The 22,702-nt window shown below is 45.4% G+C and overlaps 2 protein-coding genes across 2 annotated transcripts in view; one reads left to right on the top strand and one right to left on the bottom strand.

Moving 5' to 3' along the window:
* Positions 1-4,078: 4,078 nt before the first annotated feature.
* Positions 4,079-22,702, bottom strand: part of LOC103104874 (uncharacterized) — a 34,442-nt gene continuing 15,818 nt past the window's right edge. Inside the window, exon 3 of the mRNA XM_056800636.1 lies at positions 4,079-7,927. Coding sequence (XP_056656614.1) covers positions 4,079-5,182 — 1,104 coding nt within the window. The 5' untranslated portion in view covers positions 5,183-7,927. The remainder of the gene's footprint in view (positions 7,928-22,702) is intronic.
* Positions 14,908-22,702, top strand: part of NUAK1 (NUAK family kinase 1) — an 82,093-nt gene continuing 74,298 nt past the window's right edge. The window contains exon 1 of the mRNA XM_001374620.4: positions 14,908-15,515. Within this exon, the coding sequence (XP_001374657.1) occupies positions 15,198-15,515 (318 nt within the window). The 5' untranslated portion in view covers positions 14,908-15,197. The remainder of the gene's footprint in view (positions 15,516-22,702) is intronic.

The following is a 22,702-nucleotide window of genomic DNA, read 5'->3' as shown; positions in this document are numbered from 1 at the left end:
TGGTTAATATGTGCTAGTCTTTGGAACTGATAACACAAAAAGAAACAATCCCCCTCCTTTTCCTTACCTTCTATTTTAGTCTCAGTTCTAAGACAGAAGAGCAGCCAGGGCTAGGCAACTGTGGTTAAGTGACTTGTCCATGGTCACACATCTAGGAACTTGTCTGAGGTCAACTATGAACTCAGGGCCCCCTGATTGGTGCTTTATCTAACATGCCATCTAGTTGCCTCCTATTCCTGATTCTTTAAGGTTTGCAAAGCTCTTGTGATATAGGAATGTAACAGAATACCCCCCCACACCCAGGGCACTAATAGCTTTAGGGATTGGGACATGATCTTCTCTGAGCTTTATAAAAAAAATTGGAAAGTGTTGATCATTTATTAACCACAAATACTTATCAACCTTGTTTTCCAGATGAGGAAAAGGGGAAGTGTGAGGTGAAGAGATCAAGGTGGGATTTGCACTCAGTTCTTTGATAACATCAAGACTGGGTTTCTTTTTACTCTTTACATAGTACAAAAAAGGAATAGCATTACATCAAAAAGAACTCTGTATTTTGAGCTAAGTGACCTTGACTTTGAAACAAGAATTTGTTCCTTATTGCTTGTATGATTTTGAGTAAGTTCCTTCTCTCTTCCAGGCCTCAGTTTCCTATTCTGTAAAAAGGATGAAAAAATGAAATTAAAAATCTAAAAAGTTTAAAATGAGGGTTAGATTAGGTTGGAACTGTAACTAGGACCAGGCAGGTAGGACTTTATCAAAGGGAGAGGAAATGTAGAGTGTGTTAACAGAATATATACAGCCCTGAAGGCTGAAACATCTGAGCTTAGCACCTAGTTAGCAAGGACAGTTGGTTAAAATAGGAAGCTCTTTGGAGAGGAAATACACATCATCTGACAGCTTCCTCGGTTGTATTACCAAATTGAACTCCTTCCACTGTGGCTGCACCCCAGGTGAAAGACCCACTTCCCCTGGTAAGGGGTAAAAAGTATGGTTGGACTGAATATTTGAGAGTTTGGTTGCCAGGAATTTAATTACTAAATTCCAATTAATTACTCAAGTCAGAATGACTTTTTATGGTTGTTCATTTGCAAATAGAGAGAAGAAATTAAGGAAATGAGAGAGAGAGAGAGAGAGAGAGAGAGAGAGAGAGAGAGAGAGAGAGAGAGAGAGCGCTGCTCCGGCCTGGTCTGAACCAGGCAAGAATTCAGAGGCCCCAGCAAGGGTTGAGAGGGTCTAGAGGATTAAATTTAACAAGGCTTCCAGCCATAAGGCCTCCTCCAAGATGAGGGGCCTCTCCAGAGGCTAGTGTCTCCAGAAAGCCAAGGAAAGGGAGTCAGTCTTTTCACTCACCACATGTCAGTCCAAAGGGAAGCAGTCTGAGATCTCAACCTGGGCTCCTCCAAGGCCAAATTCAAAGGTGAAAACCCCTCACAGGAAGTGGCCACCAAATGTAAAGGCTGTTCTTTGCATCACTTCCTGTGCCTTACGTATACCAATGGTGGCTTAAACTTGTCTTTGGCTTGCCCAGGAGGCAGTCAGTTGTTTCTGATTTGTCACTTCCTAGCACACATGGCTCTTAGACCTTCCTGTCCCACACTAAATTCTTAAGTGGGGGTATATACATTCCTGGTGGCTAAAAATCTAAAGAATAAGTAGGGTGGAGTAAATCTCATTTTCACACTGGATGGCCCCAGACTTGGTGAGCCCTGAGTTCTGCCCCGACCCACCATGGGGACCCCAAGGTCTGAGGCCCCTCCCTTCACCCTCTACCACCAAACTTGCTGTAGGTGCCAATATTGCTAATTATAAGATACTCAAGATTCTTTTCAGCACTAAAGTCTCTGGCCTGAACAACCCATAAACATGTATTAATATAATGCATAAGCACAGATGGGAAGGAACAGAGTCAGGAAATAACTGAAGCCTCAGGGAGTTTGCCATTTAGAGTTCAATCTAGGTTCAAATCTTGATTCTTTCACTTATTCTCAGGGTGATCTTAGTCAATAAACATTTTTTCTTGTTTTATTTTAATTAATTAAATTGATTTATTAAATTAATTAATATTATCTATGCACCAAGCACGGAAGATACAAAAAGAGGCACATGACTGCCCCTGCCCTCAAGGAACTTACAATCTAATAAAGGAGATGATAGACAAATCAATATATACAAAGCAAGTCTATATAGGATAAGCAGGAAATAATAGAGAGAAGGCACTAGAAGGAAAAGGGAGTGAGAAAGGCTTCTTGTTAAAGATGGGATTTTAATTGGAACTTAAAGGGAGGTAAATAGGAAGAGTTGAAGAGGAAGAACATTATAGGCATGGGGGACAGCCAGAAAAAAATGTCAGGAGTTGAGAAATGTCTTAAACTGAGAAGGGATGGGAGTCTCAAGAAAGGATATCTAGACATTTGACTGGGGCCAGGATTTTGGGTCCAGTAGTCAGGGCTTTTGTCTTAAAATTAGGAGTGTTTGACTCAACTCTCCCATTTACTAGCTGTGAGACCTCAAGTTATCACTGTGCCCCATGATCTCCCAGTTCTCATTTCACTTTGAAGTCCTTCATTTCCTAACTGTGTGACCCTGGGCAAGTCACTTAACCCCATTGCCTAACCCTTACCACTCTTCTGCCTTGGAACCAATGTGTAGTATTAGCTCTAAGACAAAAGAAAAGGGTTTAAAAAACAAATCTAAACCCATTTCCTTTATTCTTTGATCTCTTTGGGAAATAGACATACTGATGGTATTGCTGGGTCAAAGAGGATACACAACTTAAAATCCTTTGGGTATAGTCTAGCACCCCTATCTTAAGGAAAGTGTATACACCAGCCATGTTCCCTTCATCATTCCTCTCTGGGCTCTACTTCGGTCTCTCTAGATATTTTTTTCTCTCCGTCATATCCCCCTGCAGATCTCCTTTCCCTTCCCTCCTTCCCTTTTCATCTTGCTTTTATGTATTGTCTTCCCTTATTAGAACATAAACTCATCTTTTTTGGCTAGTGTTTGTATTTGTATTTGCATTGCTTAGTAAAGTGCAGGCATACAGTAAGTGTTGAATCAATGTTTGTTGTTGATTTGACTTCATTATTTATTCATTTATTTTTTACAAAGGATTGTTCAATTGCTTCTGCATGTAAATTCATGGGAAATGCCAGTAATAGAAGAAGTTTCCATTTTGAAAACGAAGGGGGCAAGATCAAATGCTCCTTTGGGCCCCTTTCATTGCCATCCCCCTTTGATCTGTGGTCTACAGGCAGAGAGAAGATGTAGGAAAATAATGTATATTAAGAGCAGGAAGAAATCTTCAAGGAACCCTAGTCCAGTTCTCTCATATGACTGAGGAAACTGGGGTCCAAGGAAGTTCAATTGCCCGCTCAGGGTCACATAAGTAAAAAGCAGTTAGTAGGACTTGCCTTTAGGTCTTCTGGCTGAAAATTCTCTGTTCTTTACAGGACATTCTGCTGTGCCAGAGGAAGAAACATCACATAGGTGCCATGAAATACAGGGGAAGGGTACTCATTCTGGTTTTGGAGGGCCTGAGTTCAAATTCTGATTCTCACACACTGTCTATCTGCGGGGCAAATTCCTTAATCTCTCTGAGCCTCAGTTTCATCATCTATAAAATAAAGCCACTAATCTAGACAACCTCTGGGGTCCTTTCAGCTATGATCCTATCAGTGGAACTCTGTATTGCAAAGATTCTTCTGGGATAGGTAGAAAGAATAGTTTCCCTGCACATTCCACAGCGTTATGCCCTGGGAAGGAGGCAGAGTTAGAAATGGTTGGTGATTATGAGCTGGTGACAGTGGAATTTCAGGGGGCAGGGGAAGAGGTGTTGCCTGGACATCGATGAAATGGGTAACATCTTACTCACTGGGCAGTCAGCTGCTCAGCCTGTCTCCACTCAGGCCAGGCGGAGAGGAGCTTTGTACCATCTAAGGGGAACGTGTCACCGCTCAGGAACAGGTGGACAGCATGCTGCTCCCGTCACTGACAGGCCTGCAACATGCCAGAAATGTTCTTGTCCTCATGCCTGTCTTTAGGAGCCGAAATCCCTGGTGACAGTAAACATGACTCAACAGAGGACCTGGCACCAAGGCTCTGGACCTACCATTTTAGTGAATATGGTGAGAGAAGTCAGGGCTACTTGAGAGAGAGAGAGAGAGAGAGAGAGAGAGAGAGAGAGAGAGAGAGAGAGAGAGAGAGAGGGAGAGACAGAGAGAGAGAGAGAGAGAGAGAGAGGAGAGAGACAGAGAGAGACAGAGAGAGAGGGAGAGACAGAGAGAGAGAGAGAGACAGAGAGAGGGAGAGAGACAGAGAGAGACAGAGAGAGACAGAGAAACAGAGAGAGACAGAGACAGAGAAAGTGAGTGTGTGTGTGAGAGAGTGAGTGTGTATGTGTGTGTGAGAGAGAGAGACAGAGAGAGACACACAGAGAGACAGAGACACAGAGAGAGAGACAGAGACAGAGAAAGCCAGAGACACACACACACACACACAGACAGAGACAGAGAAAGAGAAAGAAATGGAGAAACAGAGAAAGAGATGGAGAGAGGGAGAGACCAAGATAGAGATGGAGAGAGACAAAGAGAGGCAGATAGATATATGGAGAGAGAGATGGAGAGACAGAAAGAGTTGGAGAGAGGGAGAGAGAAAGAGATGGAGAGAGACAAAGAGAGGCAGATAGATATATGGAGAGACAGAAAGAGATGGAGAGAGGGAGAGACCAAGATAGAGATGGAGAGAGACAAAGAGAGGCAGATAGATATATGGAGAGAGAGATGGAGAGAGACAGAAAGAGATGGAGAGAGGGAGAGACCAAGATAGAGATGGAGAGAGACAAAGAGAGGCAGATAGATATATGGAGAGAGAGATGGAGAGAGAGAAAGAAAGAGATGGAGAGAGGGAGAGAGAAAGAGATGGAGAGAGGGAGAGGTGGAACTAGAGAGAGACAAAGAGAGGCAGATAGAGATGAAGAGAGAGACAGAGAAAGATGGAGAGAGAAAGAGATGGAAAGAGAGTCAAAGAGAGGCAGATAGATATCTAGAGAGAGAAAGAGATGGAGAGAGAAAGAGAAAGAGATGGAGAGACAGACAGAGACAGAGAGAAATGAAGTCTGTTTTGCTTGAGATATTTTGTCTGGTGGCCAAATTATGCAGATAATTGTCTCAGTTGTCATGAGGTTTGGAACTGGAAGAAACTTGAGATCTAATTTCCATCTTTTATGATTCCTGCTATTCCCCAGAACACAATTCTGTTCTTGATTTTTATATGAGACCTTTTCTGCCCCCCTCCTCTAATTGTTTGTCCTTTACCCCTTTGCAATGACTTTGAAATTATACTTACTTATCTTTGGAGATATTCTATCTACTCCCTCTTCCACCCCCAGAAGGAATATAAATAATGGGTCAATGAGAAGTGGAAAGGGAAAATGTATATTATTTGAGACCACTGAGCCTCAGTTTCCTCATCTATGAAGGGAGGATGTTGGGCTAGATATCATACTTTTTAAAATGGTCTAGTACAGGGATTCTTAACTTGGGATCACAGGAAGAATCTCAGTGGGGCTATGAATTTATTTTGAAGATTTTTTTTTAATAGCTGTATTTCAGTTTAATTGGTTTCCTTGTAATCTGGTATATTTTGTCTTATGCATTTAAAAACATTATTCTGGGAGGGGGTCCGTATTCTCCAGAGGGTCCAGGACTCAACAAGGTTCAGGCCCTCTGTTCTAGTAGATTGAACAATGGATTGAGATTCTGAAGAGCTAAGTTTTGAAGCCCAGCTAGTGCCCTGTTGGGCAAATCAAGTCACTTCTCTGGACTTCAAGGTTCATAAGGCCATATATCATAGGAAAGCTGGAAGGGACCTCAGAGACTGTTTAGCCCTGCTCCCCACTTCTTGTTTTATAGTTGAGGAAACTCAGTGATGCTGCTGCATTTGGGGGTGGGGAGTGGGGTAAGTGACTTGCCCAAGGCCATACCAGTAGTAACCAAGTTGAATGGGGTGGCTTTGGTCCTTTCCCATCCACCCCCCACCACCCCCCATCTCTAAATCTAGGATAATCAGGTCCCACTTCAGGGACATCAGTGAAAGCCAGGGGATTCCAGAAAGCTGGAGTCAAAGGCAACTTTTGGCACCAAAGCACTCCCTAGATTTCCTGGCTGGGCTGGCAGCATTGGCTATTCTTGTGCCAGCCCTCTGACCTTTGATTGTTCCCTTTTTCCAGGGTGGGATTGTGTTGTATTTCTGGAGCATTGCCAGTCCTTCCCCTGTGGCCTGGGAATTTTTTCTGTCTTTATTGCAGTCCTCCCAGACTAATCTCTTCTATTTTATTCACCAGGAAGAGGCTGTATTATTTCTCAGTTTCAAGATACTACTAAAAAAAATAAAAGACACAATTGAAAAGCAAAACAAACAAAACCCCAGCGAAACTTTGAACTAGGAAAGGGAAGGTGAAGGTCTTCTGAGAGGCCATGGGGTAGAACATTGGACCTGGTGTCGGAATGACCCGAGTTCAGATCCTGCTGCCTCAGTCACTTACTAGTTGTCTGACCTAGGAACACCCCCTTAATGCATCTGGTCCTCAGGTTCTTCATCTGTAAAATAAAGAGTTTGGACCTGATTTCCAAAGCTTTCATTTAACTGCAAATTGATGATTTTGTGACTTCTTTAAAAAACAAAAACAAATAAACCTTTACTTTTTTTTCCCTAGTAACAATTCTAAGACAGAAAGGCAAGGATTAGGCAAATGGAGTTAAGTGACTTGCTTAGAGTCACATAGCTAGGAAGTTTATGAAGCCACATTTGAACCCAGAGTCCTCTTGACTTTAGGCCTGGAGCTCTATCAACTATTCACCTAATTACTCTCAGTTTTATGACTTCTTAAAGAGTCTCAGAAGATCAGAAGCTGGAGGGGGCTTAAGAGATTCTACCCTCATTCTTTTTCAAATGAAGAAACTAAGGCTCACAGAGAAGTGGCTTGCTTAGGGTCAGATAGCTAGAATATGAATCACAGAACTGGGAATAAGAAGGCAATCTGGAGAGTCTCTAATTCAATACCCTTATGTGACAGAGGAAGAAACTGAGGCAGAGAGTTAATAACAAAGTCATGACAAATGCCTGTTAATCGATTAACTAGAACCAAGGTTTTCTGATTTGGGATCCATTATATTGTCCTAAGTAATCCAGAGTTCCACTGTGACCTTGTTACAAGATTCCCTTTTCACTGCTGAGTTGTTTAAATAAATTTTCATTATCTAAAATCTAAAAGAAGATACTAATTTTAGTTGACTTTTTAAAAAAAGCCAGACCAGTCAACTAATAAACATTTATTGTTGTTGTTCAGTCACATCAGTCATGTTCAATTCTTCACGACCCATTTGGGGTTTTCTTGGCAAAGACACTAGAGTAGTTTGTCCCTGGCTGGGAAAAACAAAACAAAACACAACTTCCTAATAGTTCAAGCTAGCCCAAAGTGCTGTGAATTGCTTTGGGAGGTAGTGAGTTCTCCATCATTGGAGGTCACCAAGCAAAGGCTAGATGATCCCTTGTCAAAGATGCTGCTGAAGGAACTGGTGGTCAGGTAAAGATTGGACTAGGTGGCCTGAGATTCCTTCGGACTCTAAGGTTCTATACCGTATAAGAAATGGCTTTCTTGCAGCATAGTATCATGGGAAGATGCAATGGAAAGACTACTGACTATGGAATCAGAAAGACTTAATTAAAATCGTATTACTTGCATGGCCATGGGCATGGGGGATTGAAAGCATAGAAGGGACATGCTGTGCCACCCAGGAGCAGGCTCTGTCTTGAGTGCAGAGGGATGAACTTGCATAGTGCATAGAGCCCAGAACCTGGAATCTGCATCCTCCTTCAGATGCTTCCTAGATGTGACTCCTTCCTTGGGCCCCATCTTCCTCATCTGTAAAATATAAGGGGCAGTCTCCATTGGTGGTGGTGTAATGTCCCTGAACAATTTGCAGGGATCCAGGAGAAAAAAACACCATTCATAAGCAAAGGATAAACTATGGGAGTGGAAACACCGAGAAAAAGCAACTGCCTGAATACAGCGGTTGAGGGGACATGACAGAGGATAGACTCTAAATGAACACTCTAATGCAAATACTATCAACAAAGCAATGGGTTCAAATCAAGAAAACATCTAATGCCCAGTGGACTTACGCGTCGGCTATGGGGGGTGGGGGGGAGGAAAAGAAAATGATCTATGTCTTTAACGAATAATGCTTGGAAATGATCAAATAAAATATATTGAAAAAAAAAATACAAGGGGCAGCCAAGTGTTTCAGAAGATAAGACTGCTGGGTATGGAGTCAGGAAGACTCATAATTTTTTTAACCATTTTTTAAACCATTCACCTTCCATATTAGAATCAATACTGCATATGAGTCCTAGGGAGAAGAGCAGTAAGGGCTAGGAAATGGGGATTAAGTGATTTTCCCAGTCACCCAGCTGGGAAGTATCTGAGGCCAGATTTGAACTTAGGTCCTCCTGTCTTTAAGGCTGAAGACATGTTCTTGAGTTCAAATCTGGTCTCAGACACTTCCCAGTTGGGTGACCTTTGGCAAATCACTTTATCCTGTTTGCCTCAGTTTCTTTTTCTGTAAAATGAGCTGGAGAAGGACTTGGCAAACCACTCCAGCATCTTTACTTGGGAAATACCCAGTTTGGATCATGGAAGAGTCAGACATGATTGAAATTCCTCAGTGACAACAAGAGGCAGGCATTGGTGAGATTCCTGTCCAATTCAACACCTCTTCCTCAGCTGTTAGGGCTTTTTCTTGTTAACTTCTTGTTAATTTTGTAACTGTTGATGAGTGTACATTGTCCAGGTTGTAATCACCTTTCCTACTTTTATCTCTGTCCAATGCCTGGCCTGTAGAAGTGGCCTAATAAAAGCCTCTGGATTATTTGAATTCAAGGAATAGTTCCAAAGTGCAAAGCAAGGTGAGCAACCTGGGTGGGGATGGAGTGGGCTTCTGAAATTGAGATAAGATACAGCCCTGGCCCTCAAGAAACTTCCAGTCTAGTAATAAGGTGGATGCAAAGCAGAGAGGTATTTTGTATGCTGAATTCTGACTTCTTTCTGTTTGCTTCAGCAGTATTGTTGGCTTTCCTTCAGTCATCTGTTCTACATTAAATGTCATGTATCCCCCAATGAGTTATTGTGGTTGGATGTCAGTGTAATGCCCCAAATCATATCCATCATTTACATATTTAATTTGTTTTTGACTGTTTACCGATTCTCTGTATTCCCTCTGCTTGACAATGCAAATTTCATCTGTGAAATATCTATATGTACAAAATCATCTAGAGAACCAAGGAAAAAATGGCAGCCAAAGGGAACTGCTGCTTTCCTAATTATGCTAACTGATGTCACAAATGACACAAAATGCCTCTTTGTGGGGAAAGCTAGGTGATTCATTGGATTGAGTGCTATGCCTAGAGACAGGAGGTCTTGTGTTTGAATTTGACCTGATGTTTCCTAACTGGGTAACCCTGGGCAAGTCACTTAACCCCCATTGCCTAGCCCTGACAGTTCTTAGGTCTTGGAACCAATACTCAGTATTGATTCTAAATCAGAATGGTAAGGGATTAAAGAATTCCTTTGGTTCAAGAAATTCTGATAATGTCTCTCTCTTTCTCTCTTTCTCTCTTTCTCTCTTTCTCTCTTTCTCTCTTTCTCTCTTTCTCTCTTTCTTTCTTTCTTTCTTTCTTTCTTTCTTTCTTTCTTTCTTTCTTTCTTTCTTTCTTTCTTTCTTTCTTTCTTTCTTTCTTTCTTTCTTTCTTTCTTTCTTCTTTCTTTCTTTCTTTCTTTCTTTCTTTCTTTCTTTCTCTTTCTTTCTCTTTCTTTCTTTCTTTCTTTCTTTCTTTTTCTTTTTTCTTTCTTTCTTATCTTCACCTTCTTGAGGGTCACACAACTAGGATGTGTCTGAGGCCAGATTTGAACCTAGGACCTTTCATCTCTAGGCCTGGCTTTCAATTCATTGAGCCACCCAACTGCCCCTAAATCCAGATAATTTCAAATCTATGTTGTTTTATTTTTGGAGTATGTATGATCTTAGAATCTTTGTTATTCTGTCGTTTCCATCATGTCTGATTCTTTGTGACCCCATTTGGGGGTTTTCTTGGCAGAAGTATTGTAGTAGTTTGCCATTTCTTTCTCCAACTCATTTTATAGATGAGGAAACTGAGGCAAACAAAGTTAAGTGACTTCTCCAGGGTCACTTAACTAGGAAGTGTTTGAAGCTAAATTTGAACTTAGGAAAGAGTCTAAGATTTCTTCAAACCTGGTACTCTGACCTCTGTGCCAATTAGCTGCCCCTAGAATCTTAGAAGGGAGCTTCAAGGCTGTCTACTTCAACCTCCCTCAACACAGGATTCCTCTCTACTTGATAGGTGGCCATATAAGCCCTTGCTTGGACACTTTCAGTGATGGGGAACTCTCTCCCTAGCAAGGCAACCAGTTCTATTTTGGAGAAGCAGTCTCTAATTGGAAGGATGGTCTATCTTTTTAAAAATTTTAAATATTTTTCCATGGTTCCATGATTCATGTTCTTTCCCTCCCCTAGATCTTCTTTATATTGAGCTGACTCAGACTTTCTACATTTCATACATCATGGACTGAAAGCTAGAGGATAACCTCGAGGTCATCAAGTCATTTTACAGGTAGGGAGAGCTTAGGTGAGCTGCCTGATCTTATAGCAAGGCGCCATCTGAGGCAAGCTTCAACTCCAGATTCTGAACTCTACACACGCTGTAAGCTAGCTGCCCAGCACCAGTTGAGTCCCTCTGGACCCAACCAACCCTTCTTCCAGGTTACTTGAACACATCTTGTCCCTTCCATCTTCTTGATTGTCCATGCTAATCACATTCACATCATATAGTGAAAAATATGCTGCCCCTGGAATAAGAGGACCTAGGTTCAAATCACAGCCCTGCAGCTTACTACTTGCCTAATGGTGGTCAAGCTGGCTAATCTCATCTGATCTTAGCTTCTTATTTATATAATGAGCTTGACCTGTAAGGTCTTTTCCAGTTCTAAATCTTTGACTTCTTGACTCATTCACAAATGATTTTTTAAAAAATCCTTGCCTTCTGCCTTAGAATCAATATCAAATATCAGTTCCCAGGCAGAAGGGCTGTAAGAGTGAGGTAATTGGGTTTAAGTGACTTGCTCAAGGTCAACACAGCTAGGAAGTATCTGAGGCCAGATTTGAACCCACCTCTAGGCATAGCTCTCAATCCACTGAGCCATCTCGATGCCCTCCAGACATGTTCTTGATGTGGCCCTAGTAGGGCAGAGGTCAGTGGGATTACCATTTTCTGCCATCTAGATACTTTGGCTCCATGGATGCAGTCTACAATCCCATTATTTTTTAATGCTGCTTTAGGATGATCTGATTTTGACAAGGGGTCCTTGGGTATCACCAGATTACCAAAAGGCTCCATGGCACAAGAAAAGTGAAGAACCCTTGATGCAGATCAAGAAGGAAGTAAGGAATTGTAAATGGTGAGGACAGATTACATTCCAGAGATAGGGGATAGCCTGTAGGCTAGTCTGACTAGGAGACTGATATGGAGAAGATTGGATAGGTAAGTGGGAGCCAAACTGTGGAGCTATTTAGTTGAAAAATTAAGAATTTTGTTTAATTTTGTGTCACTAGAGTGTGGAAATCATAAGAAACACTTTCTTACTAGTTTAAAGAAATTGACTGAACTTCTTGATCATTTGGAATTATAAGGGTCTGTGGACTCTTCCTATTTTCTACAGAAACATTTTAGAATGTTAGACTAGAGGAGCCTTTCTAGTCCAGTCTACCTATTTTGTAGAAGAAGCTGATGTTTAGAGAAGGGGAGTAACTTGCCCAATGTTATAGTGAGTCAACAGCAGTCAGGATTAGAACCCAGATCATCTGATGATCAGTTTAGGGGGTTTTTCTCATGAGATCATAGAGATCTCTATTCTCCCTCTTTAATATTAAAAGATTTATTATTTTCATAATGATAAATCATTTCTTATTTTTCATAATAGTGTTGGGATAGTTATGGTGTCATAGACTTGGAAAGAAAGGGTCTTCAGAGGCCCTCTAGTCCAACCTTCTCATTTTATGGATGGGGAAACTGAGGCCCAGATATCATGGATCACAGACCTGGAAATCAAAGGGATATCAGAGGCCATCTAGTTTAACCTTCTCTACTGGTACAGCAGAAGGGATGCTGGATTTGGAATCAGATGTCTTGGTCTAGTCACTTCCCATCTTTTTTTTCCTCATAAAATGGAACGGAAATAGATGCCAAGGGCTGTTAATTTTACCTTTGTAACATCTCTCACACATGCCCCTTTCTAACTCTGACATAGCTACCTATCTTGGCAAAATCTCTCATCACACCATGCTTGGTCTACTGTTGAAATAGCTGCCTGCTTCAAGTCTCTCCAATCCATTCTATATCCAGCCACCAAAGTGATTTTCCTAAAGTGTAGGTCTGGCCATGTCATCTCTCTGCTCAATAAACTCCAGTGACTTCCTGTCCCCTTCAGGCCCAAATATGAAATTGTTTGGCATTCAGAGCCCCATTCCCTTTCCAGTCTTGCATCTCCCCCCTCCACATACTTTCCAACCCAGTAACATCAGTCCTCTTGCCTTTGCTCTCTCGAGATGAACTATCCTTTGACTCAGGGCATTTTCACTGGCTGTCCCTGGTGAATGGGATGCTCTCTCTCCTCCTCTCTACCTCCTGGCTTCTTTCAAGTCCCAGCAAAAATCCCACCTCCTCTAGGAAACCTTTCTCACTCTCCCTTCCTTCCCTTTGTTGATTATTTCCGCTTTATTCAGTCCATAGTTTATTTCTAGATAGGAGCTGTTTGCTTGTTTCCCCCCTTATTAGGATTGTTAGCTCCTTATGGGCAGGAATGGTCTTTTTGCTTTCTCTGTAGATATTTAATAAATGTTTATTGACGGACACTGGAAATGGGACACTGACGAGGTGGTAGACGCAAGACTCCAAGAGGATGCTTACTTCCCAACGTAAAATAATACTGATGATTTTGAGGATTCTGGACAGAGTCCAGAGTCCTTTTTATCATGTTAGAAATAGGGATTTGACTGGTGTAGGGCTCTACCAAAACAGACTTCACCTTTGCTGGAATTTAATAGTCTTAGAAGGGGCAGTTGGGCAGCCCTGTGAATCTAGCCTTTACCCTTCTGTCTTAGACTTGTTTCTAGGCCAGAAGGTAGGGGTTAAAATAAAAAACAAACAATAATAGTCTTAGAGAACTGCTGCGGTGGTATAGAAAGGTTAAGGGACTTGTCCAGGTTCACAAAGTCAGAATGTGTGAAATCTGAACCCAGATCTTCCTGATTAGGGGAGCTCTATTCCCTTAGAGCTTCTGCTGCTACTAAAAATTGAGCAAGTCCCACTTTTCATTTCATGTGGCTTCCTGCTCACATAGCCTCCTTTCTCCTTCCTTTCCTGTTCACTTTCTAGGACTGAGGCGGTGCCCAGTTAATGCCTAAGTCTTTCTTAGATCATCACTAGATACTAATTCTAGTGGGGGAGGGGTATGTAGGAACCCTCCCATATCTATTTCCATGGCTTATCTAGGAAAAGTGTCCTGCCATTTGCAGTTGACAGAAAGGAAACTATCTTTCCAAGAGGAGCCCAGGCCTGCTCTTGGCTGCAGGAACGGTGCAGCAGCCCCTGGACCCTCTTGGTGGGGCTTGAGGGCTCTCTCGGCCCTGGAACATTAGCTTCCCCACTTGAATCCATCTGCTCAGGTCACTGTTGCAGCCTGATGGTATCGAAGCATGCCTCTGGCATGCACTCGTCCGGCCCCCAAGCAAAAGAAGCTCCCAACCAGCTGGTTCTACCTGGAAGCCTTTTGGGGCTTCCAGGAAGGGTGGCCAAGGTCAGGGTCCGGCCCCGGGTTCCTCTCCACCCTGAGACCCTCCCTCCGCCTCCTGCTCCAGGGAGGGGCTCGGGCTGGAGGGAAGGAGCCTCTTAGGGTTCCCCAAGTTCAGTTCTACAGCTCAGGGGAGGTGGGGTTCCGAAGATTGGGGTGCGGAGCCGAAGGCCTGGAAGGAGGGAATCGAAGTCAGCGTGGAGGGAGGGAGGAAGGAGGCTGTGACTCACCTCCTGTAACCATACACCCCTCCCGGTCTCCTTCTCTCCTCTATGCCCAATCACCTCCGGGCCGCCGGCCGCCGCTGCCCTCCCCTCTGCCAGCGACGCATTTAAAGGAAAATGAAAGGGCGGCCCCGGCGCCCCGAGTCCAAGCTTCAAGCTCTCCCCACCCCCCACGCCAGCCTCAGCTCGACCGTGACGGTGACGGTGCGCGCTCAAAAGGAGCCCCAGCCGGGGAGAGCTGTGTCCACCGGCAGCTAGAGGAAGCCGGGAAGACTCGGAGAGGGAGGAGTAGGAGGAAGAGGAGGAGGGGAGGAGCACTGAGGCAGCCGCTGGGGCTGGGGGCTGCATCCTCTTCCCTCCTTTTCTTCCTATTCCACCCCAAAGTCTCCATCCTCTTCCCCCTCCTCTTTCCCGGCTGCACAAAGAGCGAGCTCAGACACGCAGACCCCTCCCCTCCGTCTCCTCCTCCTCCAAATCCCGGGGGTCTCCGGGAAGGCTCCGCGGTAGCCGTCGCCGGCGGCGGCGGCGGCGGCGGCGGCGGCTGGGAGGCGGGGGAAGCCCTAGACGCGCCGGCCGCTCCTCCCCGCCCGCCCGTCCTGGGGGGCCGGGGCCAGCGAGCCGCCCCGCCCCTGAGCCCCGCCCCGCGAGCTTTCCCGGGAGGGGCCGGGGGCGCGGCGGCCGGCCAGCCCTCCCCTTACTTCCCTGCCTCCGCCCTCCCCTTCACCAACCCCAGCGGCTCGGCTGCCCCCTCCGCCACCTCTGCTGAGCCTCGGCTGCGGGTGAGCGGACGGGCGAGCGGCCGGTGCGGGCCGGGCCGGGCCGGGCTGGGGCGGGGCGCGCGACTCTGCCAGATGTGCAGCAGCAGCAGCAGCGGCCACAGCCACAGCAACCTCCGCAGCCGTCAGTGACCCTGCGCGGGCTGGAGCCGCTGGGGGCCGGGGGGCGCTGGAAGGCGCCGTTCGGAGTAGCGCTGAGACTGACCAGCCGGGGAGTCCCCGGGACCCTCCAGTTCAACCCAGCCCAGCCCACGCCTCCGGCTCGGGCAGATGGAGGGGGCTGCGTCTCCGCGGCCGGCCTGCCCCCCTCCGTCTCCGAGCTGCTGCGGCGCCGCCTTGGACCCGGGGTCGGGGGCTGCAGCCCCGGCGGGCTTGGTGCCGGGTGCTAGCACCCGGCCGGCCGGGGCGGCCCTGGAGCTGAGGAAACAGCAGCAGCAGCAGCAACCGCAGCAACAGCAGCAGCAGCACGGCGTGAAACGCCACCATCACAAACACAACCTCAAACACCGCTACGAGCTGCAGGAGACACTGGGCAAGGGCACCTACGGCAAAGTCAAGAGGGCTACAGAGAGGTTCTCCGGCAGAGTGGTAAGGGCAGCCCCTTCCCCTTTTCCCCCATTATCCCTTCTACTGGGAGGGAACTGCGAACCGAGGTGCGTGGGTCTGTCTATGTGTGTGTGTGTATGTATGAGACTTGGTCCTTAAAAACTTATCAGGGTACCCCCCCCCCCCCACATGTTTCAGTGTTCATCCCCAAGCACTTGTTACATCTTGTTTGCACATACTTGGGGGGGGGGCGCGTATTGACTCCAGCTGCAAAGTGGAATATTTGATTGGAAAACACTTGGGGGCCGAGGTTGTGCGTTTGTATTCTCTCTCTCGAACACCCATTCAGACCCTCCGGCAGGGATACCTCAGTGCCTCTTCTCCAGACACTTCTCTTCTGGTCAGACGTTACCCGCCCCCCTCTACCTCCCTAAGCTACCGCAGCAGGAGGCACACACGCGGACCGTCTGTTCCAGCATCCACCCATACAGTATGTGCACGCACCCCCTTGGGCCCTGGGGCTGCATTGCTCCTAAGAGGCGGGTGGCAGGCTTTCGGTTTAGCGGCTGGAAATGAGTGTTGGTCTTAGCCAGCCAAGCAGAGCCAGAGGAGGAAGAGCCCTGCATAGAGGGGGCTGCTGATAGTTTTGCTCTCTTTGAGGGTAGGTGGTTGCGTGGGGAGAAGCTCAAGTTTTCTGCCTCTGCAGCCACGGAGAGGCTGTATTCCAGATTCTTTGCTTTAAGAACTCCGTTTGCTCTTGGCTCCAGTGCCTACTATTGATTGTTTCCTAATGGTTGAGACTGATCAAATTTCCCGGCCCCGGCTTCCACCTTTGCTCTGATGTGTCTGATGGGTTTCTAGAACCCCTCCACCCCGCTGCTATCATTCCAAGGCTTCCAGCCATGACATTGAGCTACACTCATTGGCCATTGTGGAAAGTGACAGGCAGCTAGCTGCAGGGAGATGTTTATGTGGCAGAAAAGTCCCTGAATCTTTAAAGCAGATTAGACATTTTCATAGCTTCCAAGCCAGAGCAAGAAACTAGCTAGGAACTCATTTGATGGAGTGACCTGATGCCTGATTTAAACTTGTCGTTGCTGGGGCGCGGGGGTAGGGTGGGGGGGGGGGGGGTGGCGGGGGAGGGGGGGAGTGTTTTAAGGGGTTTGTATTCTCTGCACTGACCACAGGAAAATAGGAAAAATAAATGTTCAATGAAGTGGAATAGCTGATTTTTTTTTTTTTTGCCCTGAGTCTGCACACCCACAGTGATATGGAAAAAATGAGGTAACCATTTGGATAGTCGTGCAAGACAAAAATGCCTTTAAGTATCTGGATATTTCAGGTGAAAGGGTCTTTTTTTTGGAGGGGAGGGGATAGCACTTAAATATCTGGACATACACCTTCCTCTCTTTCACTATGCATGTGTATTCCTGTCTTAAGGGTGCAGCTAGCTGCTCTCAGGGGCCCCTTAAGGTGGGATGGTGAGCCTTGGATGTTGGGCTCAGCTAGGTTGGCTAGTAGCAGCTTAGGGCTCTAAGACTGAACACTGGAGGAGTTCGGGTGTGTTCTGTGCCACACTCGAACTACTGGAGAGGGTGCTCAGCAGAGCAGATGGGTCATAAAGATCCATGGAGGGCTTTAAGAGAGAATACATGCTTCAAAAGCATGCGTTGGCTTCTTGGAGTGGATGTGATTTTAGCTCACCTTTCAGACAATGGAAAGCTGGCTCCTTCCCCCTCCAGATGTGCAGGAGATCCACCAAAAAAAAAATAACGAATCTCATTTCGAGTTGTAGCTGGCAAACTGGGCAGTGAGGGTGCATAGATCTGGCTAGGGTTGGAGATCAGCCAGTGGGAGGGGGATGGTCTGGGGCCCCGGGAGCTCCGGAGCTCAAGACAATTGAGCTTTTTCACTATGGGGATTTGTGTTCATAGCTGAAGGTGAACAATCCTTCTCCTCCCGGCCGATAGTCCTGGGGGGAGGCGGGGGCGCAGTAGCGTGGAAGGGGTCTGTATCTTTGGGCACTCGGCTTTCTTCATGCCTATTTGTCCTTAAAGAGAGCGATTCATGCCTTAGCCACCAGGGGGTGCACTGAGAACAGGGTTGGTCTGCGCCCCGTTAGTCGGGTACCAGAGGCAGGAGGTCACTCGGTAGCCCAAGCTCAGTATTCCTGCTTACTGCTGGTTCGTCCGTCTCCTGCTTATAGGGAGTCATCATTCAGATTTATTTGACAGCTTCAATCTGTAAAGGGCGTACAGTGCAGAGGCACAGGTTTGCTGGCGTTCTTGTGGTGGATTTTTTTTTCAAAACCTTTCAAACGTATGTATGTATTTATTTAAATTTACTATCTGTCTTAGAAGCAATTCTTAGAAAGAAGGGCAGCAAGGGCTAAGCAATTGAGGTTAATCAGCTTGCCCAGGATTAAATGATTAGGAATTGTCCGATTTGAGCCAATGAGTGGGCATGGGAGGGAGGTACTATTGTTACCCCCATTTTACAGATGGGTAAAGGGAGCCATAGAGAGATAATGTGACTTACCGAGGGTCATACCAGCTAGCATGTATCTGAGGCAGGATTCAAACTTGGATCCTAACTGCAAAGCTAGTGCTTTTTACCCCATTGCACTTTGCTGAACTCTGTTTATCTGGCCACGATGCCCCTCTGACATGGTGGCTGGAGAGTTCTGGATCTGGATTCAGGGAAGTCTTGTGTTTGAATCCACATAATGGCTGTGTAACCATGGACAAGGCTCTGTGATCTACATTAGTGGAGGGAGTTTTCACACTGGGAATTCTCTGTTAAGATCACAAATCTGACTCACCCCTTCCTCTAACAACAAAAACATCACCACAGTTACTATTCCTCAGAACTACCTCATGAGGGGATATTTGAGGGGACCCGCTTTTGCTTTATTGTGGTTTAGCCCCTACCTGTGGGTAATTATCCACACAGAGTAAGCCCCACATATGGGAACCCCCTTGGCCAATGCCCAACAGCCACTGTCCTGCAGCTCAGAATTAGTTTTTGGGGTAGCGCTTCTGAGATGAGACTTGAATCCAGGTCTTCTCCTGATGCCAAGATACTCCTTGCTTTCTCTCTGTGCAAACTCAGTATTATCATCCCCATTTCATGGATGATGAGGCTTGGAGAGGTTGTGACCTGCCCTTAGTCACTCTACTACCTTATATATGAGGTAGGATTTGAACCCAGACTTCCCGGGTCCCTCTTTCCAACATACAGGGCTGACCACAGGATTCAGTCATGCCTTGGAGGAGGGGAGGCAGTTGGGCTCATCCTGGAAGTTTAATTTCTTTATGATTTCCTCTATTTGGGGATGGTTTGATTGTCTAGTTGGAGGAGGGGGGTGTTTATCCATACAGTGAAAGTTTCTCCCCCTAGGGCATTAAGGATACAAAAACTAGATCTGTAGGCGAAGACAGGCCAAATTGAAACAAGGACTGGGAGGAATTCCCAGGATGTTGTGTGTATATTCTCTGAGCTGGTGGATTTCTGAATCTGGGTCTCTTGGCTTTTTTGATGCACAATCTCCTGGGCTCCTTCGGAAAAGCAGGACAGAGAAGCCACAAATTTCTTTCTGCTTTGGACTGGGACAGGGTTTGAAGTCTGGTCTTGGGTCTCCTCATTGCCTGAGGGGGTGAGAGGGAGGGAGCAGCCCCCCTCCGGGACTGGTTTCCTTCGGGAATATCTCCTAGGTTTACTGGGACCCACGGGGACAATTAGTCAACCCTTTTCTTTCCTTCAGATGATCACAGGAGTGGGATCCTTTCACTTTACAGGGAATAAAAATGACTTGCCCAGCATCACTAAGGGAGAAAAACAAACTGGGATTTGAACCCAGCTCCTCTTACTCCAAAGAGAAAATCCTCTCAGTATATCCTGGGTTTGAATAGTCCACCTAGTAATGTCTTTATCAAAAGACAAAGGTAGCTCTCCTTGATTTCACTTATAACCAACTCCTTCCCCAACTCCTACTTTCAACAATCCAGCTCACCTAAATTTTATTTTCATTTTGTGTATAATAGTAAATAAATAATTTATTTACTTATTAAGTGCCTACAGTTCAGTATTAGCTAGGCATACAGTGGCTAGAGCACTGGGCTTGGAATCAGGGGAACTCAAATCCAGCCTCAGACCCTGACTAGCTGTGGGTCCCTGGACAAGTCCTTTACTTTACCATTGGCCTCAGTTTCTTCTTCTGCAAATAAGCTGGAGAAGAATATGGTGAAGCACTCCAGCATCTTTGCCAAGAAAAGCCCAAATAGGGTCCCAGAGAGTTAGGTACCACTGAACAAGAATACCACCTACTGTGTGCCAGGAGCTAAGGGTACAAAGGCAGAAGCCAACCAGCTCCCTAACTTCAGTGAAATTCCGCCCCCTCCCTCCACTTTTCTTATGTCCTTTTTTTTTTTAAACCCTTAACCTGCTGTCTTAGTATTAATACTAAGAATTGGTTCCAAGGCTTGGCAGTGGGGTTTAGTGACTTGCCCAGGGCCCCACAGTTAGGCATCTCCCCAAACTTATAGTCCTGGGGATGATTCTTTCCATTTATCCATTGGTACATTTAAAAAGGAACATGAAAAAATAGTTACCAGATGATGAGCAAGACCTGACTGTTTAACTGTCTGTGCCAAGAATGGGTCAAATCAGTTTCAGACATTGACCAGCTGGGCAAGTCAGTTCATCTCTGTCTGCCTCAGTTTTCTATCCATAAAATGGGGATAATCATAGTACCTACCTCCCAGTATTATGGTGAAGATTAAATCATACTGGTTAAAGACTTTGTAAATCTTAGTATAATCTATAACTGCTGGCTATTATTATTTCTTACTAAATAAATATTACATAAACATTATATAATAATAATAATTATAAATAAATAATTTTGACTAGTAAGATGGGTTTTTCACTTCCTTTTCTGTCTCATTCTGACAATGGGAGGCAAGCCACTGATTAGAGCTCCCATTTCTAAAGCAGTTTAAAGGTGAATGATAGCTGCTGTTTCTGGAAGGCTTTAGGATGGCAAAGAGTTTTGCAAACATAATCTCGTTTGCAGCTCACCACATTAGTCCTGGAAAGTAGGAACTATTATTATCTCCATTTTGGAGGTAAGCAAGACTTCAAGAATTCATAGAGACCTGGGTTCAAATCCTGCCCACAGGCCCTAGTTGGCTGGGGAACCAGAGACAATAATAGCACTGTTAGCTAACATTTTGCAGAGCATTTTAAGGCCTGTTTGGTATTTTACACATGTTTGGTTCTCACAGTCTTGCATTTTATAGATGAAGAAATTGAGGTGCACAGAGAGCAAAATAACTTGCGCAGTGGAATTTCGAACCCTAGTCTTTCTAACTCTCAGGGGTCATAGGTGCTCAAAACTACTTCTGTAAGGAAGGCAATGCAAGTACTATTATTCTATCTATAACATAAATAATATATAATACACAAGATATTTATATTACATATATTTATGCAGAATTGATGTTTATATTGTGTATTTATACTTATAAATTATTTCAATTCTTAAGAGCCTACTGTGTGCCAGGCTTTAGAGGTTACAAAGTCAACAATAAAACAATCTCCACTTTATATTCTATTGCATTTAGAAAGCTGGAAGGGATGGAGAGCTTTTTATGCATATTCTTTTGTCTGACTCTTGTTAAACCACCTTGGGTGGTGGATGCTATTGTTATCCCCCATTGAAAGATGAGGAAAGCAAGGCAGACCAAGCTTAAGTGACTTGCCCAGGGTCACACAGCTATTGAGTATCTGAGACTGGATTTGAAATCGGGTCTTCCTGACTTCTCTATCCATTGAGTCACCTGCCTGCCTCTAATCTGTTACATTTTAATTCCAGGCCTGAATTTGCCACTTTGCCTCAGCTCACTATGAACATTGGAGATGATCAATGCATGAAGACATTTATTTTATTTATTTATTTTTAAGCCCTTATTTGCTATTTTAGAACAACCCTAAGACAGAAGGACAAGGGTTAGGCAAATGGGTTGAAGTGACTTGTCCGGGGTCACACAGCTAGGAAGTGTCCAAGGCCAGATTGAAACCCAGCATCCTCCTGATTCTGGATTCCCATCTTTACCTACCAAGCCCCCTACCTGACCTGCTTCCTAAAATACCCATTTTTCCAGATAAAGAAACTGAGCCTCAGAAAGTCAGTCACATGCCCAGCTAGTAAATGTCAGAGCCAGGACTAATCCAGCCAGCGCCCATCAATCCCCCCTCCCCCCCAGCATGCTCCCCCCTCTTCCTGTCGCCCCTCTCTCTTAGTTGATGAGACTGGAGTTTCTTCCTTGGATTTCAGTAAATAATCAAATAACTGAGAACACGCCCAGTGTAATTAGTAAGGTGAGATCACAGGAAATAGCCAAAGAAGCTTTGGGTTCACAGTGGATCTTGGGGCATTTCTGGCTTCCTTGGGTTGGTTTCGAAACTTCTATTATGAAAGCATGCTGGACGTTGCCGCTGGGTCAGCTTGGATGACACAGTTCAGTGTTGATTTGCCCTTGGAGTAAGACTCAGTAGGTATCGCATACAAGTGCATTCCATGGAGGAGGGCATCACGAGATCATGGAGAAGGGCCAAGTCCCGGCTGTCCCTCCTTGTCTCCTGTCAGCTCTGGGACGCATCAGGAACCCCAGGAAGGAGCCAGAGCAAGTCTAGATTCTCTCTGGGGAATACCAGTGCCGCCATCTTGGGGCTGGTGGCCTGCTTGAAGTCCTGGATACGTGCTGGCAAAGGGATCCAGCTGACCGAAAATGGATATTTCTAGCACCAGACCAAAGTTATTCATAGCCATGGGTTGGAAAAATACAGATCTGGGAGGCTAACCAGTTAGCTGGTGCATTTGGGGGGGCGGGGAGAGCCTGGGATGGAGGATGGTTGGCTGCCACCAGTAGTGACGACCCTTCTGTGAAAGGGAAGAGACCTTAAACATGATGCGGTCTGGCTGCTTCCAGTAACAGACAAGGAAGTTGAGGCCAGGGAAAGGAAGTGATTTGCCCAAGAACATTAGAGCTAGAAGGGGGTAGGACCAGATCACCTGACTTCTAAATTGCTTAGACTTTCCACCATCCATTTCAGCCAAATGGATATTGGGGAGTTTGCTGTGTGCTCTGTTGTCTAATTGTAAAAGCTATGGTGCCCACTTTACAGATGAAGGGACTGAGCTTCGAAGGAATGAGAGGATGTTATTG

The sequence above is a fragment of the Monodelphis domestica genome, chromosome 5, assembly GCF_027887165.1.
Source record: "Monodelphis domestica isolate mMonDom1 chromosome 5, mMonDom1.pri, whole genome shotgun sequence".
NCBI lineage: Eukaryota > Metazoa > Chordata > Mammalia > Didelphimorphia > Didelphidae > Monodelphis > Monodelphis domestica.
Note: the sequence above shows the minus strand (reverse complement) of the source record. Positions and strands in the feature narration are given on the sequence as shown.